At 40.3% G+C, this 18,153-nt stretch overlaps 1 protein-coding gene across 1 annotated transcript in view; it reads right to left on the bottom strand.

Moving 5' to 3' along the window:
* Nucleotides 1-18,153, bottom strand: part of dnah5 (dynein, axonemal, heavy chain 5) — a 93,553-nt gene that overhangs the window by 43,942 nt on the left and 31,458 nt on the right. The window contains exons 40-57 of the mRNA XM_086079430.1: nt 17,957-18,129; nt 16,904-16,974; nt 15,571-15,678; nt 15,266-15,453; nt 11,883-12,077; nt 11,398-11,532; nt 11,215-11,322; nt 9,739-9,892; nt 9,392-9,538; nt 7,204-7,445; nt 5,939-6,115; nt 5,222-5,426; nt 4,563-4,705; nt 2,435-2,569; nt 1,939-2,061; nt 1,653-1,866; nt 1,354-1,577; nt 52-250 (exon numbers count right to left, since the gene is read on the bottom strand). Of these exons, the coding sequence (XP_085935556.1) occupies nt 52-250; nt 1,354-1,577; nt 1,653-1,866; nt 1,939-2,061; nt 2,435-2,569; nt 4,563-4,705; nt 5,222-5,426; nt 5,939-6,115; nt 7,204-7,445; nt 9,392-9,538; nt 9,739-9,892; nt 11,215-11,322; nt 11,398-11,532; nt 11,883-12,077; nt 15,266-15,453; nt 15,571-15,678; nt 16,904-16,974; nt 17,957-18,129 (2,941 nt within the window). The remainder of the gene's footprint in view (nt 1-51; nt 251-1,353; nt 1,578-1,652; nt 1,867-1,938; nt 2,062-2,434; nt 2,570-4,562; nt 4,706-5,221; nt 5,427-5,938; nt 6,116-7,203; nt 7,446-9,391; nt 9,539-9,738; nt 9,893-11,214; nt 11,323-11,397; nt 11,533-11,882; nt 12,078-15,265; nt 15,454-15,570; nt 15,679-16,903; nt 16,975-17,956; nt 18,130-18,153) is intronic.

Here is an 18,153-nt window from a genome sequence, read left to right as displayed (position 1 = left end):
ATGGCCTTCTAGAAGTTCAAATAGTGTAGCTGTAATGTGATGTTATTCTACCTGTTGCTTCAGGTGTATCTCGTAGAAAGTCAACAAAGTAGCTGTCCACGCCGAGGTCCACAAAGTTCTTGTCTTTATCGCCAAGGGTGTCCCCTACCAGTTTTGCCAAAGCCTGTTCAAACCACTCCACTTCTTCAGGCATGATAAATCTGTCAGCTATCACTCGTTTGCATTCATGTTTCCACAACGACAACAGCACCTGGAAAAGGAAATAAAGCCTCAGGCTGTCAACAAGAAATTAAAGTTGCTACTTAATTGAACATAGACAAGCAGACTGTGAGGCTGACGTGCAGATGAAGCATATGTCAGTTTTTATGGGACCAATTAGCATGTGTTGAATTTTACTAACGTTTTGCGTGACAAATGGGAGGCAGAGCCGACACGAGTGGTGGGAGAGAACCCGTTTTTTGTTACAATATGTGAGTGCTGCTCAAATGGGATGGAATATGAATATAATATTTAATACCACAATGATAATAATGCAAGCAATGTGTCATTCCATTCATTCATCTGACACAGTTGTTGTTGAAGTACGTCAGTAAAATCTCATTTCCTAATCATAGCCAAGGATTTTAGCTCACTGCTAGCATTATGTGCTCCCAATCCAGAAACGTGGTGTACACGCAGGTTCAATCAACAAAGTTAGTTGGGCGCCTATGGCAATCTTTGAATGTCTCATGATTCGATTCCGATTTTTGGGTCTGCGATACGATTCAGAATAGATTTTCGATTAAGGGCGATTTTTTTATTCACAGTTATTTGATTGACAATGATTTTTGCTTCAATCTATAAATGTGCAAGGAATTGTAATGATCTACTCCAGTCTGACTCGCTAATGCTAATTAGCGCGCTACTGGTGGCACTTTTATCACTCAAAAGAACGGTTCCACGCTGAAAAAACCTAACTTTTATTGAAATAACTTCATCGTGACTTCTTCCTTCTACTCTCTAATGTGGCTACAACTTAACAGTGTATTAGACCGCGTGGAACCACACTGCCCCCTCAGTGGCCAAACCGGGTACAACATGAACAGCGCTCCAAATAAAGGCACACACAGACAAAGACAAGACAGTATCAAATAATTTAAATAAAATCGATTTTGGGACATTTAAAATCTATTCTGAATCGTACTAAATGAGAATCGCGATTCTTATGAGAATCGATTTTTGGCCCCCCCCCCTAACGGCAAAATTGTAGTATTTGGGCACCAGACTTCAAAAGGGAGTTATGTTTAAGAGTTGTCTTACTGAAAAGTCAAAAGGTCAAATTGCTCAGTTGTGCTTTGATGCGTGTCCTCTCACCTGGGTAGAGTTGACCACCTCTGCAGTGGTATTTAGCATGCCTTGCCAGACCCTGGAGAGATCCCTAAGATTGAAGACGTAATGAAACTTGGCAGGAGTTGGAAGCATCTTAACTTTAGTCAGCTGCCAAAGATGTCGAGTCATGGACACCAGGAAGGGTACTGTGCTTCGAACATCATCAGCAAAACTGCGGCGTGCGCAGAAGTAGCCTTCCCCAATCACACCTGCACGTAGTTGATGGTGGCATAACTAAATGTTTCAATGCATAGAGATTCTACTTTGGCTGGTTTTATGATTACCAAAGATCTTGTCAATTGACGAATTGGAGGGCAGTGTACAGTTAAAGATGGAAAATTGTCTTTTGAGTCTCTGCGGGATGTCATTACGGCCCCCCCCTGGATGGATCATAGCGGCCAGGAACTGGATGTCAATAATGCCAGTGAATTCTCCTGGTTTTTCTAGATTGAAGAACCCATTCTGGTCCATTAGTTGACGGACAATCTCATTTGTAACCTGTGTCCAAAACAAAAATGTATAGTGGTGTTTTTTCTTTTAAAATACGGTAATGTCACTTTAATTCCAAACCTGATCGCCCCACTCATTGATGACAGGCATGTTGATATCATCGATGAAGACTGACATTTTTTTCCCGGCTGGGGGTCCATAAGTGCTCCCCATCCTCTTATCCACATAACTCTCAACAGTTCTCTTAAAAAGAAAGAACAGGACACAATTTAGAGACATATTTCCCAAGAAGAAGACGACAAGAAACAAAACAGAGCCGCTGTGGGATCAAATCCATCATGACAGCCTGATCAATAAACTGCTAAGCCTGAGACAGAGACAAGACTGTGGTCTCACCTTCATCCTGCACACTGTCCATCAGGCACACAAATCAATATTACTTCGCATACCCATCTCTAATAGATGAAATCATCTTAAATCTAGCGCTCTCTTTTTTTAAAGGATAACAGATGTGGAGCCTCAAGCATTGTGCATGGTAGGTTGAAGTTAAAGACACACAACATGCAGCAGAAGACTAAATTATTCAAGTCTAAGGAGCTGGATGTCTGTACATCACCTGGAATATGAGTGGTGTGGTGGCAGAGGAAAAATTTAGACTCTTTCCCATGTGTGTCTCAGGATGGAGCTTTGACATGTAGCCCTTAATCATGACTGTCTTGGCTGTCCCTTGCTCTCCAACCAGTAAAACAGCCTGAAAAACAAACAAACACACGTTGCAGTGTTAGTAATTTTGTGAGTTTTATAAAGCGTTTCATTGTACCTAATGGTGTGTGATATTGAGTATTTTTTGTATCGATCCAATACCAAGTAAACGCCAATATTGATACTTAAAAATGAAGGTAGATGCATCATTTCTCAATTAATTTCCATGACCTTGAAAGTGATTTTGTGACATTTGTCTTTCTACTATTTAACTGTTAAAAGCAGCACATAATTAGGACAATGTTTTTTATATTGCTAAATAAATATACAATTAAAATTTGTCAACTCACAATGTTCTTAGTGGCCCAAAAAATGTATGCATATTGTTTAGAAATTATTATACAAAAATGTAATAAGACTATATCCCTTCATTGAACTCTTCTGCATTTTATTTTTGCTTAAAAAAACCATGTTGTTCAAAGATGATCATTTAACCCATTCACTCCCAGCCATTTTCACTGAAGCAATCCCCTCCGCTTCTGAATTTTGACTGATTTTGAAGGCCCACAGAATATTGTGTTTTATTACTATAAAAACATGGAAAGATTAGAATTTCTTCTTTCATCAGGAAAAAAAAGTATATTTGTATCTGTTTCCGTTTTTCAGCAATTAGCATTAGAATATAGCTAAGTTTCATCATTATTCACAAATCTGTTTAAAATTGTGGGTAGATGAGCTTTGCTGCAACATGGCCCTGGTTGAGCTCTTATACTCTGCTGCTACCTGCTGGCCGTTTTTGTAATTACTACCATTGCTTCACCCGTTCTCTGCAGTTCAGAGGCTGCATCAGAATTAGCATTAGAATATAGCTAAGTTTTGTCAATATTCCCATTCTGGCGAAAACAATGACAAAGAAAGCTGGCTGATCTCTTATACTCTGCTGCCACCTGCTGGACTTAAATATATATTTTTTAAAAACAGCAGTTACGTTGAGCCACCTCTTAATGTCAGAAGTTGCATCAAAGCTTTCTATATGCTCTTGAATAAAAAAAAACATGAAAAAAAAACATGTAAACACGCTTTTGGGAGTGACCAACAAAGTATTGAAAAAAAAACATTTTTACACATTATTGGGTTTGAAGGAGTTTAATTTAACAAATATAAAACATTTAGGATAGGAAAACAATTATTTTTCAAGTACAATGTGGGCTCAGAAAATCCAATATAAAAGCAAAATATATACATTGTAATGTTATTTCATTTATTTCTTCATTAACACATTTTGTATTAGAGAAATCCAAAAGTAATTAAAAGTAAACAAGTTACATTGCTTTAAATACATGACTTTAATATTACGATATTTGAATTTCGTTATTAACTAAAGGTAACTAGTACATTTTATCCACCACGAGATTTTACCTTGTCAGTTAGATCGTGGTCCTACACATGAGGTGCATGCATTATTAATGAGACCAAACTCATGCATGCATGCTCACACAAAGAGGACTTGAAATGAATTGCATGTTGTGGCAAATTTAATGGGCTTTTAAGACGGCGCTATTTTCAATTTGCATTTTAAGCGTACCAGCAACGAGTCATGCTGTGATGTTATCGATTGAAACTGTGTATGAGATGGGTCTATTGAACAGGCAAGAAACAAAGCTCAAAAATAGGTGTAGAGTCGGATTAAAAGGCACTTAATGGGGATGTGTAGAGTGATGTATACTGAATATGCTCCTTCACAGATGTATTAACGCCCATTTGAAACACGAGTCCAAATTTCATGATGAGTTGGTCAAAAGTGTCATGGTTCCTTCCAAAATGTAGATTCAAATTCAAATAATAAAAGTGGTCCATGTTTTTTGTTTGTTTGTTAACGTAGTGTTCACACTCTAACTCTTGCTCTAACTTTAAGGGTAAAAGAGAACAGCAACCGACCTTTTCAACCAATAAGAGACATCGAACCTCACGAATGTTCTTCTGAGTGAAATAACAAAAATGACATAAAGAATATGGAATTATTTATGGTTTTTGAACATCACCTTGCCCTGCTTGGCGATGGTCTGTATCAGGAAGTCAGTTCGAACATTGTCCACATTGGGAACCAAGATGGAGCTATATTCCGGGGTTATTTCTGATGGATACACATATTCCTCCACTCGTGTGTGCCAGTGGACCCACTGACCTAAAACAAAATGAATGTACATACATTACATTACCACACGGCAGTTGGGTGGGGAGGAGGGTGGGGGTATATTTTTAAGGGTACACAGCACAATGGCCCCACACTGATACTGATAATTATGTGGGTTTTCTCCAGGTACTCCCACGCATGTCTGGAATACTCTAAATTGTTGAAAGTTGCGAATGATGTCAGTATGAATGGTTGCTGTAGGGCTGCAGCTATCAAGTATTTTAGTATTTGAATACTCAACAGAAAATTCTATCGAGTACTCGAGTATATTTTTGCTGGAACAAAGAGTCATTTTAACTACACAACAAAAAATAAGACATTCTACGGGAGGGTAGTGGTTGTGCATTTATGAATTAGGACCATATGACCAGTAATAAGGCAAATAAGGCATTTTATAAAAGCCTACATTATTTAGATATTTGCAATTATTAATGGGTAATGCATTGATGGACTTTTTTTCCTCAACCACAAGTGACAGCCTCTTTCTTCTGCTACGCTCACGCCTACCGTCAGTTGTGACATGGTAGTCGAACATGGTGTCCTCGCTGTCGGGAGGGATGTCAGGCAAGTTTAGATGAATGCTGTCATTTCCTCGTAGCCATATCTCCATTTTCTTCCGGTTATCTAGTTCAAGGACGGCTCCTGCGCTCCACATCACGGCAAATGCATACAGGCGCTCCAAGTGCTCTCGAGATAAGTCGGCACACTGTTCCTGTGAGGTAACACTTATCATTAGTAAAACAGGGGGGGCAATTACCATCATCAAAGCAACAATGTGCATTGGTTGCATATTAAAATAGCAAATGTTTCTCGATGGTACGTTGGCTGATAATAAGGGGAATAGCATTTCTGATTGCCATGGCGACCCTAGACTGTCAATTTGGTGGTCAAATTTAGACTGCATGCAGCCCTTATAATGACCGCTCAGGTAGCAGACAGTACAGACCGTGCTTATACAGACTAAGCGATTTCAGTTTTATTTTATTTTTTTTCCGGAGAACTCAGTATTGTTCATTCGGTAATTTTACCGATTTGACATGTCATCATCATTGCTCTCTTTTTTTAATTTTTTTTATTTTTTTTTTATTTCTGGCTTTACTTCTAACATATTAGCCCCGTAGCATTATTAACAACTTAAAGATGACTCCTTTTTTTTATTTTTTTTTTATGTATAAACGAATACATGCATAATAAGAGCCTGTCTCTTGCTAATAGCAAACCCACCTTCGTTGGTATGAGTCCCTGCAGCATGTTGATGCACTGCATGATGACAAAAGCCTCAAGCAGGTCTATTTTGAACTCAAGTGACTGTACACAGAAGCGGTACAGTTTGGTGAAGGAGGAAGAGAAGAGCCCCCTCAGAACCTCCACCTCCTGGGGGCAGCGTTTTTTCAACCACCCCTGGACACAAGTAGGAATGTTAGTTTTATGCAAATTAAGTAAGCAGTAAAAGCAACAAGGCATCCCGTTTCTGTAGTGTTCTTTACTTCTTCTTAACTTTAAGAAGCATCTCATTTTACCCCTTTTTAACTTTTAGATGTATCTCAGTCATACTTCTAACAACTACTTAGGTCTTTTAGCGAACAAACTATTATATCTTACAATCGGTAACTGATATTCCCTGAACCTATAAAGTTACTTCATCTTAATTTAGATTACGAAATGAGCCCGAGGGGTTTTAACAAAACCAGCTAACTTATTTAGGTCTTAACAAGTGCAACCGATCATTTAGAGAAGGAGCCGCTGTAAGAAGAGTGTGTTCAGATTTTATCCTTGTTTCGAATTGGTTACTCAATGGGGATGTAACAATAACTATATATAAATAAATAAAAATAATAAAATTGCCACAATATTGCCATTGTCATGCTATGATATTTAAAACACCACATTTCCATCAAGAAATGTTACTTTTCACCTGCTTCAGCCAAGCACAGCATTATGAACTACATAGACAATTATACTTTATGCTGCTGAGCCAATAGTAACATGAGTGCATTGTTTACAGATTCAAGATGGCGGAGGGCGGCGACCATACTAGCATAGTGGCATGGATATAGCGAAAACTCAGAGGTTGATATAAAGTATATAGTATTATGAGTTTTTTTTTTTTATATTGCCAACACCACCACACTATCGTGATAATTATCGTATTGCGAGGTTCATATCGTGATAATATCGTATTGTGACATTTAGATATGGTTACATCCCTATTACTCAATAAGGGTTTTATCTGAAGTAAGACCGGACTGACGCTCTAAAACCGGCGCGGTGAGAACCTAAACGAATCCTTCGCGCAGCCGGCTTGGAGAGTTCCCCTTCAACTCCTCAACTTTGACCGTGTTACAGCGGGTGGAGATAAAAGGGAGCTTTAACCCATTGAACGGAGAGTCGGCAAGGTAAGCGAGATCTGACAATGTGTAAATGTTATCAAGAATTTAAATTTCATTCCATTTCATACCATCATCAACACAATGGTCATTTTTCTTTACCTCCAATATAGGGCTCCAGCTGAGCACAGAGGAGCTCATGAACACCATGCCGTTGCGCGATACAGTGGCCGGAGAGGCATTGTCGATGTTATGCGGTTCAAAAACCACCTTACAGTTGGGTGCCATGGGTATACGGTCTCCGTTTGCCAAAGTAAGAGTTCTGTTGTCATCCAAAACTGAGTTAAGGTTCTCTATCCAGATGGCATCAACCGGTCCATCGAGGACGATCCATATGTGTTCTCCTGAAAATTTGCATCATGTTCACTTTTGAAAAATTCAATTTGATAGCTTGAGATAACAATAAAATGAATAAGCAGCGACGGACACATTTAGTGCATCGAAATAAAGGGAGTACAATCCTTAAACAAGTTTGCAATAAAAAAATCACTAGCTGCAGCGGCTTTTATAACATGCCCGAATGACCCACACGCATCTTCTTGTGAGGTGAACTGCAAGCAGCACATAAAAAGTGCTTGCATGAAAGCAAACACATATACTGTAAATTCACACCAGTAAGCATCTTTAATGAACTCCCAAGGAATATAGGAAGATAAAACAAACTCTAGCGTGATGAGCTACGAGTGCAAGGACGTCCCTGGGCAATTAAACTTTTCTGTGGCATAGAACATTACTGCTTTTCACACAGATTCCCAAGAAAAAAAGAGACGACATTTCATCTGCAAGGACCCCAATGAGGAATCAGTTCTGAGCTCTCCAGGGACTCCCTTTCATGTTTCTTCAATTCCTTCATGCTACTAAGCAGAGAAGATGCAGTTCTGAGTCTATGCACTCCATTGAAAACAAACATGAGCTGCTTATCTTCACATAGAATGAAGTCAGAAAAGTTTCAGAACTGGTGTCAAAGACAAAGAAGGGATTTGATACGAACTTTTTTTCACTTCAATGTGGGCCAGATGATTAACCAACAGTTGCAGCATTGACTTCATTAGTGGGCGATAAGAGACCAAAATGGTGGCAGAGCAACTCATGGCTACTTAAAACGAAAAGCGAGAAGAACATTGGATGTTGAAACTATATCCCTACTCACCCGGACCTGGGTGTGTGTGATTTTTCCAGACTCAACTGGTCATCAAAGGGATCCACACTTAGTGGGCAACCTCAAGATATTTGGGCTGCAGAATCCCACAAGAATCCTTCCAAGTACACAAAAGTGTAGCAGAGAAGCTTTAGGCAACAAGGGGATTACTTTGAAGGGGTCATTTTGTACTTTGTCACCCTTTTAGTAGTCCATGGAGAGGATGCTGGAGACCACTCCTGCAGTTGACTCCATTTTTTTATTTTTTTTGCTGGAGAACTTTAATACTCACATGGGCAATGAAAATGAGACCTGGAAGGGCGTGATAGTGTGGAACGGGCTTCATCGAGCTCTGATTTCCAACTCTCATTGGAGCGGTTCAAAGCCGAGTGTGAAACGGTTGGGGTTAGAATCAGTCGGAAAAGGGTCGAGTGCCCTCACCAGGTCAGGGATGAGATTCTGCCCCAAGTGGAGGAGTTCAAGTATCTTGTGGTCTTGTTCACGAGCAAGGGAAGCACGGAGCGGGAGATCGACAAGCAGATCGGTGCAAGGTCTGCAGTGATGCGGACTCCGTATCGGTCAAGTGGGAGTTGAGCCGGAAAGTGAAGATTTGCCGGTCATAAGTTGTGGGTTTACGACTGAAAGAACAAGATCCAGGATACAAGCAGCCACAATTAGTTCACTCCACAGGGTGTTTGGGGCTCTCCCTTCGAGATAGGGTGAGAAGCTCCACCAACCGGGAGGAACTCAGAGTCGAGCTGCTACGCCTCTGCATTGAGTGGAGCCAGATGAGTTGGCTCGGGCATCTGGTTAGGTTGACTCTTTGGACGCTTCCCTGGTGAGGTTTTCCGGGCACGTTCCACTAGCACGAGGCCCTGGGGATGCCCCAAGACACGTTGGAGAAATCCGGTTGGCCTGGGAATGCCTTGGGATTGCACTGGAAGAGCTGCATGAAGTGGCTGGGGAGAGGCAAGTCTGGGCTTCCCTTCTAAAGCAGCTGCCCCCGCGACCCGAACCCAGATAAGCGAAAGAAAATGGATGCTAATGTTAATTGTGCTAATAATATAAAGATAATATCAAATAACAGTTTGTTAAGGAGATAACCATTTTGAAGAAGAGCTTTATCATGCATAAATGTATACAATAACTGACCTTTCTTTGCCTTAAGAGTTTTCCTCCAGAGTGTTGAGAAGATGCCGTCAGTCCAGTCATTTGTAGCCACATCAAGTCGACCAAACATTTGAGGTGCGGTAATGGCTTTGGGGTTCATGCGCATCTCTCTGTGAGGTTGACCACACTCTAGTAGGACATGTATTGCATATAAACATGAAGACATCTTTTCAGGAACAAGATGTGTAAAATTTGCAGGTCTGGGTAAATGTTTACCCTCACAGATTTTTCAAATTTGATTTACAGCATGTTATATTTTTGTTTTTTTTAAAACAGCTCTTCATTTCTTTTAAACTGTATAAGCAAATCTGACAGTGTTATGGTCCCACCTGTCATCGCCCTCATCAGTGTATGGATACAAGTGGTCTTTCCTGCCCCACTGGGCCCCAGAGCCATCATGCCATGTCGGACCCTCTGAGTTTCAAATAACTGGATGACTTTCAGTTTCCAGGGTGGGTGACAGATCAGACCTGCATCTTCAACCTGAGGAGGAAGATTACTTGAAACAGCGGTCTTTGCATGTGCAACAACAAACTTAAAAACCGTGAGTGCATCTCTGTAAACAATCTGCTATAGAAATGTCACATGATGTCCAGTAAAATCCCTCCCATCCACCCCACACCTTGCCATGGGTCTTCCATCTCACTCTGGGTATTATTACTAGAAGGATACGGAAACACCTGAGGGTTTGTGAAGGTGGATATGGTAAAACAAGACCAGCCAGATAAGAGGGGCCAAGATCATGAAGGGTTCCACCCATCCATCCATTTTCTTAACCGCTTGTCCTCACAAGGGTCGCGAGGGGGGTGGCGCTGGAGCCTATCCCAGCTGGCTTCGGGCAGTAGACCCTGAACTGGTTGCCAGTCAATCGCAGGGCAACCATGAAGGGTTATATAAATGAATGAAAGAACATTAAAGCTCGTCCTGATACATACAAGGAGCCAATGTAGGGCATGGAAAATGGGTGTAATGTGCTCTTTCTCTCTTTGGTCCTAAGCAGAAGGGTTTTTAAATTGTTACATTATTACTATTTTTTAATGAATACCCGAATAAGGAGGGCTCCAATAATCAAATATAGCTGGAGACAAATGTGTGCATTAATACCTCTGTGTTTTCTGGGGAAAGAATGAGGTAGATTCTGGCAATGTTTATTGGGAGGGAAAATCCAGTTTTCACTATGTTATTAATGCGAAGAGTAAAATTTAAGCTCAGAGACAAAGATAAACACTTGTGTTATTAAATTTGTCAAATGGAGTAAAAGAAAGCTGAGTTTCTCTCTCTCTCTCTTTCACAATTTTTTTGTTTAAGATCATTAATCAAATGATACATCAAAGAGAATCAAAGTATACATTAAATGCCATTGTTACATGGGTGATTTTGATTTACTAAGGGGGAAAAATCTACCTGGCTCTGTGTGTGAAAAGTAATTAAGTGATTGGGCCACTCTCAGCAGCAACAACTGAACTCAAGAGTTTTCTATAATTGCCAATCAGTCTTTCACATCTCTGTGGAGATATTTGAGGGTTGTCCACTGCCTTTTCAAGGTCATGCCACAGCATTTCACTCAAATCCAAGTCCAGACTTTTGACTACAACCACTCCAAAACCTTCATTTGGTTTTGTTTAAGAAGTTCAAGAAGTTGACTTGCTGTTATGTTTTGCATCGTTGCCTTTCTGCCAAGCCCAAGTGCGCTTCAGCTTAAGGTCTTGAACTGATGGTCGACACAGCAAGTCATCCAGGTCCTGAAGCAGTAGAGCAGCTCCGGATGATAACATTACCATCACCATGCAGAAAACATATTCTACCTGTTTGTCTATGGCTGCCTCGAGTTCAGGGTAGCCTGCTTTATCAAGCTGAATGCCTGGGAAGAGGTCCTCAATCAAGCTCAGGAAGAGTGGCTCATCTTCGTCGATCTATCAAATATATTCACATGTAGATTTATTTGAACAATAATCATTTATTTATTTGAATTAATCATTCAAACTGACCAGCTTTGAGAGATTCATGTCCCTTAGGACCCGCATGACGATGGTAGACTCAGTGTCGCTGGGATTGGCTCGTTTGGCTGCTCCCAGAGTCCGTAACACGGAGAGGATGTTCCGCAAGCCAAAATCATAGTGAACCTGGATGGTTTAGTCAAACAATTTGTCAAGTCAGCTATTTCTTAATCACTACAGTCTGTCTTTTTTACTCTTGAAAATTGTTTTTTTTCTGGAAAATGTTGAGAACCTGAGTGCCTCATTTCATACAAACTAACAGTACTAAAATTAGATTCAGTGGTGAGGTGATCGCACTGCCAGGCTCCCGCAGAGGAAGTCATGGCTGATGCTCTATTTGTTATTATCTCGATTATTCACAGATATTAATGCAATCAATGTGATTAATAGCTCCGACTGATGTAATTAAATTTAAGATAACTAACCAATCAAACAACAAATAATTGCGGGAAAATTCAGTCTTGGCCTTTGTTTACCTGTTTGGAGAGCTGCTCTTCACAGAGCTTGTAGAGTGTGAAGAATTTGCGAGCCAGCTCCATATTGTCTATGAAGCCACAGCTGGCTAACTTCACTCTGATGATAATTTGACGATCGGGAACCATCATGGCCACAGAGCGAAAGTTGATCTTTAGGTTCTCTGGGAGTTCTTGTCGCCCTGCATAACCCGGGTTCTGAGTGGTCAGGTAAGACAAGTATGTTACAGACATGAATGTGGCAGAGGCTGATATGAGTGAGTTTGAATTAAATAAACATATATCTAAAAGTAAGCGTATCTATAATTAGGTAGATCTGGCCAAAATCTGCTTCAGGTATATATACAATATATAGAAAGGTAATAATGGCATAGGTGACAAATCCAGGTCCAGAAAGTAAAAACCCTGTCACAGTTTGGCTTTAGCTCCTTGTGCTAGCTAGCTAGGTCCCTAGCAGGTAACCGAGCATCCAGGGAGCTAGGGAGCTCGCTAGCGAGCACCTGGGGCTAAAGCAAAACTGTGGCAGGGTTTTACTTTCTGGACCTGGATTTTCCACCTCTGCATTTAAAGAAAAAATGTCATGAGTTCAGCGAACAAAATCCATATGGAATCACCACAGAATGCGCTTGCCACCAAACCCAACATTTAATGAACTATTCTGTACACGTGAGCACACACACAGAAACAAGCATACACGCAAATGCAAGTGAGCATACACAGGATAGGAAATAATAAATTATCTTTTTTTTATAGATAATTGGTGTGCCAAGAAGAACAATAATCTGTGATTCAACTAAGAGTATGGTAATTGTAGTTTGTTTTGACTTTTGCCTTAGTCTATGTCATTCAGGGGTTGCCGCAGCAAGTAACTCGCATAAAATGCCCTTCCTGACGCAACCCACCCACGACAGCAGCTGAAAAGTATGGTAATTTCAGTAGAAGATATTGTGCAGGTCAATTAAAAAAACTGCACTCATAAAAACAGTACTTTTTTGTTTTTCACCCTCTATAAAACATGTTCGGATAAAGATTCCAATGGGATATCCAGGAACATCTTTAGATATGCAGCAGCAATTTGCCACCTTAGTTAATTAACCTTATTCTCCATAGTATTTCCAGGTTAACCAATGAAAGAGAGATGAATCGAGTTGATTGCATAATCATGAATTTACAGACATTCCTTAAACGGTAGGCACCAGCATTTCTATTACCTGAGACAGTTTCTCATCCATCATAACTAATGCAGATCAAGCCAGTGTAGCACAGTTTAATGTTGTTGGAAATGTTTAAAGTTTCCAAAGGTTTCCAAAGAGCAAAAGTGTGACTGTGGAGAGCATTTTAGATTAACGATTAATAATTCCACATCCCTTACACTATGTGATATCTGTCAATCCAAACATGCTCTATTGTGATTTAGTTATAGCATGTTACTCTTTTGTTGAGGGGAGAGGGGAACTGGCATGTGTGGTGTGTACCGGTGCGGGAAGCTGACGCAGGAAGATGTGTATTAACAATAATGAGGGATCAGCAGAGCCCAACACAGCCATCAGTGTCTCCATCAACACAGAAGGTTCGTTATTGCCAAGGCAATTTAGGGACAGCAACTATGTCTTCTCTATTTATCTACTTTGCCGCAAAAGTTTACATCTTAGTGGCAGTGCTTTCTGCTTCCGATCCATGAAGCAGCACAGGAAAACTCACAAACGTGAATGCAAGCCTTCTTAAAAAAATGGGCAACTTTTCCCCATCTTACCTTAACTCATTCACTCCCAGTCATTTTCCCGGCTAAATTACTGGATTTTGACAGATTTTGCAAGGCCCACAGAATATTGTGTTCTATTGCTATAAAAACATGGAACCTACCAAAAGAAAGGTTTGAGTCTCTTCTTTCATCAGGAAAAAAGTATATTTCTATATGTTTCCGTTTTGCAGCAATTAGCATTAGAATATAGCTAAGTTTCATCATTATTCACAAATCCGTTTAAAACTGTGGGTAGATGAGCTTTGCTGCAACACGGCCCTGGTTGAGCTCTTATACTCTGCTGCTACCTGCTGGCCGTTTTTGTAATTACTACCATTGCTTCACCCGTTCTCTGCAATTCAGAGGCTGCATCAAATGCTCTAGCATTAAAAAAACAAAAACAAAAAAACTTATACATAAGTCTTTGGGACACTTAAAACATTTAAGATAGAACATATTTATAAATTTTTGGGAGCAAATGAGTTTTAATAGAAGCAAATGTTATCAATATATCTTGCGAATTTTTGTAGTCTAAATGTTTGAAATAATGTTCTCGTGTAATGTGGTGTCCAAGAATGCAGGTTCTGGCACGTAATCAAGAGTAAGTTCAACATCGCTACGAAAAATTTCATGGTTGGATGACAATGGGCACATTGGAACACAACAGTGTTCATGGTTTAATGTTGGTGTTGCTTTTGGAATAAAAATAAATAAATACATCTTTATGAGGCTCATACTCAGATGATAACTCGAGACTAGAGGTCACCAAACACAACATATTACTTTGCTATGTGCAAAGAGCCAATTATGGAAATATTGTGATTAATGTGACTGTTGCAGGAGTCATACACAATTTGTCATTAGTTTATTCCCTCCCTCAATCCGCTCTGATTGGTTCGAATGCACAATGTGTTTTGTTTCTGGAGGGGGGAAAAAAACAAGAGCGGTAACGAACAACTTGTTAAACTGATGCGATAGAAAAGGAAAATGCAACGGAAAATTGACCAGATTATTTTACCCGATACACAGAAATAAGTTGAATGAATGTGTTATTTATTATTTATTTATTATTTATTATTTATTATTTATTATTTATTATTTATTATTTATTATTTATTATTTATTATTTATTATTTATTATTTATTATTTATTATTTATTATTTATTATTTATTGTTTATTATTATTTATGTATTATTATTTATTTATTTATTATTATTTATAATTAAACAGATCTCGAGGTCAGGCTGAGTGGCCTCTTTTTTGGGAAATGAAAATATGGTCACCCTAGGATACGTTGTACACTCGCCTGCCGACACACAAATTTGTAATTGGTGTGTGCGTCTCAATTTGCGACTGCCTGCCTACCCAAACCTCGAGCTCACTGCACGTCACTGACGCTAGCGCTATCATAAACAGTTACAGCTTGTGTAACTCAAGCAGAAGTTGCTTTTCGTTCACTTTTCCAGCAACACAAAACTGCAAACTAGCTTGATGCGCCTTACTCAGGATAGACTAGACCGTTTTGTGAGGAGTAGAAATACTGACACATGTGTGGCATTTTGGGAGCGCCTCTAAATGACATTATTCCCATGTATGAGAGTATACAGAAAATAACCTGGGTTATGTATGAATATGACACTGACCATTGTTATAAAGATCCCAAATTCTGGATTCATCTCCACGTTTTCTCCATCAGTAAAGACAAAGTTTTTTCGTCGTTCTTTCTTGCAGGTAAGCACTATTGAAATCTGCTGGGCTGCCACCGACAGGACGGGAAGGTCAATGCGGTTGAATTCGTCGAAACATCCCCATGAGCCCGACTGAGCAAGACCTACGAATCATACACAGGCTACTCACAGATCAGTTGCTTTAAATACAGTGATGATGGCACAATCCTTTATCTTCTGTAGTCAGCACCGTTGACATTAGCATACGTGTTTCTATTTACCCTTGAATATTCTTCCCAGACCTCTAAAGTCCATCTGGTCAGAACAGTTGAAGACCACCACATACTTCCCCAGACAACGACACATATCCTTAATGGTCTCAGTTTTACCTAAAACAAAAGAATGAGTTGTTGCATCAAAACAGAGATTCATAGATTTGTTGGGGTTGTTGCCTTCATTGTAATGTTAGTGCAGAGGTGTCCAAAGTACGGCCCGGGGGGCATTTGCGGCCCGCCGTACATTTTCTCGCTAGCGGCCTTTAGCATATCCAAAAAAAAACTTTTGACAGCCTGCTTTTCTAAATATGCAGAGAAACTATTTACAACTAAAATAGAAATATTTCTCTTTGTAATTTAATTAATGAAGTCAGATATTTAGATATTAAGATCATCAAGTACACGGTTTTCAAAATTGTCATTTTATTACCGATTACTCTTCCTTTGATTCTGAATGTGGAGATTGGCTGAGGCCTGGGGCGCATCTATTCTAGTGGGACACAGTGGAGTGCACAGGCGCAGATAGCACAGGGGACGGGTCCCCCTCAATTTCATGAAGACCACGATCCGCGCCCTCTACTTTCGAAGGGTTTGCTTGACGCGTGTACGCCTGCGAGCACACGTTTTGCTGCCTTCATCATACTCAGCCCGGCTTTTCCCCGCTGTGGTCAATATTCTCCCAGGCTATAGGAGGCAGAGAAGAGCGCCTACGGCATATGAACAACACTTCACCTCATTATAAGTAGAATACAATTGTATTTTTTTTCCAATAAACTAACGACTTGGTCTACATACATGTAACAAAATAAAATAATCGGGAAGTAGAAAACACTGTTGTTTTACGTCCGCGTATCCCCGGCAACCGCCCGGCTCCTAACCCGCTTGGAGCTCCAGTGGAGGCCGGGCCGCCTGGCGGAATCCAGACCTTCCCCCGCTTAATTATGCACAAACTATCATCCCGAGCCACTTGGAGCGGGGCCGTGGGAAGAACTTGGAACATTATGAGCTCCAGATTCAAAGGAAGGCGTGCACCGAGAACAGAAGCACCTATTCCGGCGAGCCCCCGTCCACTGGGTGCGCGGTGTCGGCAATGCGGACGCAGCGTGGAGGTTTGAGGTTGGTGAAATCAAGTGAGAATATGGAGCTAAACTATAGTACACAAATGATTGACTTATTAGCTTAATAAAGTCAGAGAATGCCAAAGTGGCCCTGGCATCCTTCGAATATTCTGTATGAGGCTCTCAAATGAAAAAGCTGTTTAGTTGCTGAACTCTTGAAATGTTAAATCTCAGGTAGTTTGTGACAATCAAAAAATATATATTTGGGGTGTCTCTCTTACCTGTTCCTGCAGGGCCTGCAGGTGCTCCGCCCATACTCATATAAAGTGCCTGGGCAAGGGTGATGTAGCACCTACGCCATATATGTGGACATAGAACAGACACTTACATTCACACATTCATAAGGTCACAACTTCTCTATAGTGCTTCCTGAAATAAGAGACCAATTCTCTCTTTATGTTAAGTTGTAATGCTTATTGAATATGATGATGATGCCCCTGAATGAGGTTGGAGGTTACCATCAATAAATAACTAACTTTAGTTTCTATGGGGAAAGCCTGGCCTTTAACTAAGAGCAAATTTGAAAAGAGTAGTTTAAACTTTTTTTTGGTCTGAAATGATCACTGTCCTTCCTGTTGTCCATTTCTGTTGTATCTCTTTTTTGAACCCGAGGCGACGGCTGAGGGATAATGAAGGGCAGACAATGACATAATGCAGTAGGAAAAAAATTAGTGACAGAGCAGCAAGGAAAACAATAAAGCAGAAGAAATCAAAGCTGTTTTTGTATCTGAGCGCATGAAGCCAGCATGTTACTGACAGATGCCGGCGGCTTACTTCCTGTCGCTTCACATTGCTTTCCCATTGCTGTGTGTATGTCAGACCACGCTTGTAGCTTGATTACTGTGTCTGTCCGTGAGCCGTGTTGCGCTCAACAAATTAGTCCCTGTCACTCTTATTGACTGACTGTTGCGTAAATGAAGTATTGTTCACATCAAGGCATGATGGACTGGTTAGCTGTAGTCCAATAGTGGGATGTGCAAGTCTCCCCATATTGAATTGTATCAATGTGTTAAAGGGGTTAACACAAACGCTGTCCTGTTTTTTGATAACATAAATCCAAACATTTTATCTGCTATCATTTCAACTACCTTTTAGTCAATCTCAATCCAGACCAAAACAAATGTGCTCAAATATTGATTGACACGACAAACAAGTGATCCAATCCGTTAAATGGCACGATTATGAACTAATTAAATAAATACACTATGTTTGTTGGTTTTGTTGTTCAGTTTGTCCTTCTGTGTTTTTTATTTAACGTCACGCGTGGAACTTACCTGTCAGTCAAAGGCGTAATGACAAGCCTTTCAGTGCAGCCCAAAAATTCATTCTGGTAGACAAAGCCGACATCTGTGATGTTGATCATCATTTTGTCGGAGTCTTCATTGAAGTAGAAACGACACTGCTTCAACCACTCAAAGTCTCCGGGGCTTTTGACATGCAGTCGGCACTTGGGAACGAAAGTGAACAAGGA

Source organism: Leptonotus elevatus, chromosome 6 (genome assembly GCF_054856555.1).
Source record: "Leptonotus elevatus isolate MCC_2025b chromosome 6, RoL_Lele_1.0, whole genome shotgun sequence".
Lineage (NCBI taxonomy): Eukaryota > Metazoa > Chordata > Actinopteri > Syngnathiformes > Syngnathidae > Leptonotus > Leptonotus elevatus.
The sequence above is the reverse complement of the archived record's forward strand: the minus strand, read 5'-3'. Positions and strand labels throughout refer to the sequence as shown.